This window comes from Mus caroli, chromosome 7 (assembly GCF_900094665.2).
Source record: "Mus caroli chromosome 7, CAROLI_EIJ_v1.1, whole genome shotgun sequence".
Lineage (NCBI taxonomy): Eukaryota > Metazoa > Chordata > Mammalia > Rodentia > Muridae > Mus > Mus caroli.
Window position 1 is genome coordinate 128,557,283 of NC_034576.1, and position 2,379 is coordinate 128,559,661.

The following is a 2,379-nucleotide window of genomic DNA, read 5'->3' on the forward strand; positions in this document are numbered from 1 at the left end:
CAAAAGCTAAGCCCGGGTGGGCTGGCCGTGTCAGGAAGATGGGCTGTACTGGCTTCCAGAACTGTGTGTGGAGCGGGGCTTCCCGTGCCATTGCTTTGTTCAGTTTTCCCAGGGAAGGCAGGGGCAGAGGAGGAGGGCAGGTGAGGTTTTATATCCTTAGACCTTTATCATTTATACCCCAAATAATTTTCCTAGAGTGCCATAATCTTTAGAAACTCCAAGCTTTTTTTTTTTTTTTTTTTTTTTAAGATTTGTTTCACATACGTGAGTCCACTGTCACTGTCTTCAGACACACTAGAAGAGGCCCCGACATCTCGCTAACAGTCTCTCAATGCTTACTCGTGATTATGTTACGTGGCCTACACCAGTTAACAGTGAATCTGATACCAGTGGTCTGAACTAATTCTTCCTGCCTGACAAAGCACCACCTACCCAACTCTGGGCCCATTATACCTTCTGTCCATCTGCAGTCACATTCTGTTCAATATGCCTAGCTCCTCCTTCATATTCGTGTTGTGACGTGTTGTGCCATTTTCCTGCTGATATCAAAGAGCAGCAACTCTTTGAAGTGAGGGGCATGTCCAGTGCACCCTGCATCTGAACCTTGTATCTGTCCTGTGGGGGAAACTCAGGAACATAATTGGCAAATGAGTCCAAGGCAGCTCTGTGGCAGCGAGCAGACAACAAGCGACTATATAAATTCTCAACAGACCTTTAATGACTGGGGTGAGTTAGGAACAAAAGGCCAGATGGTCTGTTCAGGGATGACTGAAGTGGAGAGCTCAGTAGGCTGTCTGAGACTGCTGCTGGCGATAGCCACCACGGCGCATATAGCCTTCATTTTTTCGGTAGCCATCCTTTTGGTCTGCAGGTAAAAAGGTGGATATGAAAGATTGGGAGTGAGCTCCTGGAGACGGACAACAGCATAAGGACCGTGGGAGAATGAGTGACAGAACCACTCACTCACCTCGGAAATAGCCACCGTAGGTTCCCTGCTTATGGTCAAACACCCGCTCATTATTCTCCACGAGGCTGCCAAGCTTCTCAGCCAGCTGCAGAGCCAAGTTCTGCTGGGCAGTGGGCTCAGTACGGTGCATCACCACTGTCTGTGTCGGCTGGTCCAGGGAAGCCTGATGGGAGTGAGAGAGAGAGAGTCAGGTCAGACTATACTGGCTTCTCTGTAGCTGTACCTACTCAATCTACCACCCCTGGCCCTCACCATCAATTCTTCGTTAATGATCATCTTGCTGATGATGGAGTGAACAGTGGGTAGATCTAGCTCGAACATATCTGATAGCGTCTCCATACTGAGGAAAAAAGGCAGGAAACAGGGCCATTAGGAACACTGCTCAAAAAGCTGGGGCCCTCTGTGCCTCTGAGCTCATCTTACCTGATTGAGTCATAGACACTGCTGTAGGTAAAAAGGTAGGTCCTCAGAGACTCTTCCTGGATCTTCCTGTGAGGAGAGGACAAAAAAGCGTGAGGTCCTAAAGGAAGGAGCCTGGCAGATCGTTTCTCGTCCACCCACCATGGCTCCTTTACTGCTCACCGAACTAGCATGGTGCGAACTTTGTCAGCCTCAGGGAAAAGGTCCCACACTTTCCCATTCATCTTTTCATTAATGATGAAACTGTGGCAGGTCTTCCAGTCGCCCATCTTCATGGCCTTGGAGGCAGCGACCACATGCTCCCTCATTGACTCGGGAGGACCTGAAAGGGTGAGAATACGGCAGGATGGAAACAAGCTCAAGGCTCCTGCCCTCAGGATCACTGCTTAAGGAGAAGCAGAGGCCAGAAGGGCAAACGACTAGACTAGAGACTTCCCCAGCTCTCCACTGGGTAGCCAGCCTCAGGACTGTACAAGTCACTTACAGCTGAAGACACTCTGGACTGAACTAAACCAATCTACCAGCACACTTCAAGGGACTGCTGGACCCCCTGAAACTGTTGACAATGGTTGTGTGTACACTCTCATGGACATTTTCCTAGGAAAATGTCCACGACTTTCATTAGATTATCTTAAAGTTCCTTGACCTTCAAAACAAAACAAAACAAGTCACTGAGCAACAGTGCCGCATGCCTTTAACTCCATCAGAGGCTGGCAGATTACTCTGAGTTCAAAGCCAGCCTGATCTACAGACTGAATCCTAGAACCTCTACACAGAAAATCCTCTCTTAAAAATAAGCAAACAAACCAAGTAGACACTGGAGAGATGGCTCAGTGGTTAAGAGCACAAACTGCCATTCCAGAGGTCCTGAGTTCAACTCCCAGCAACCACAGGGTGGTTCATAACCATCCTGTTATGTGGGATTCAATGCCCTCCTCTGGTGTGTCTGAAGACAGCTACAGTGTACTTATATAAATAAAAATAAGTCTTTA

The 2,379-nt window shown here is 48.3% G+C and overlaps 1 protein-coding gene across 1 annotated transcript in view; it reads right to left on the reverse strand.

The window, feature by feature from the left end:
• Nucleotides 1-696: 696 nt before the first annotated feature.
• LOC110297423 (eukaryotic translation initiation factor 3 subunit C) overlaps nt 697-2,379 on the reverse strand; it is a 19,349-nt gene continuing 17,666 nt past the window's right edge. The window contains exons 17-21 of the mRNA XM_021166162.2: nt 1,550-1,709; nt 1,391-1,456; nt 1,220-1,307; nt 968-1,130; nt 697-865 (exon numbers count right to left, since the gene is read on the reverse strand). Coding sequence (XP_021021821.1) covers nt 783-865; nt 968-1,130; nt 1,220-1,307; nt 1,391-1,456; nt 1,550-1,709 — 560 coding nt within the window. The 3' untranslated portion in view covers nt 697-782. The remainder of the gene's footprint in view (nt 866-967; nt 1,131-1,219; nt 1,308-1,390; nt 1,457-1,549; nt 1,710-2,379) is intronic.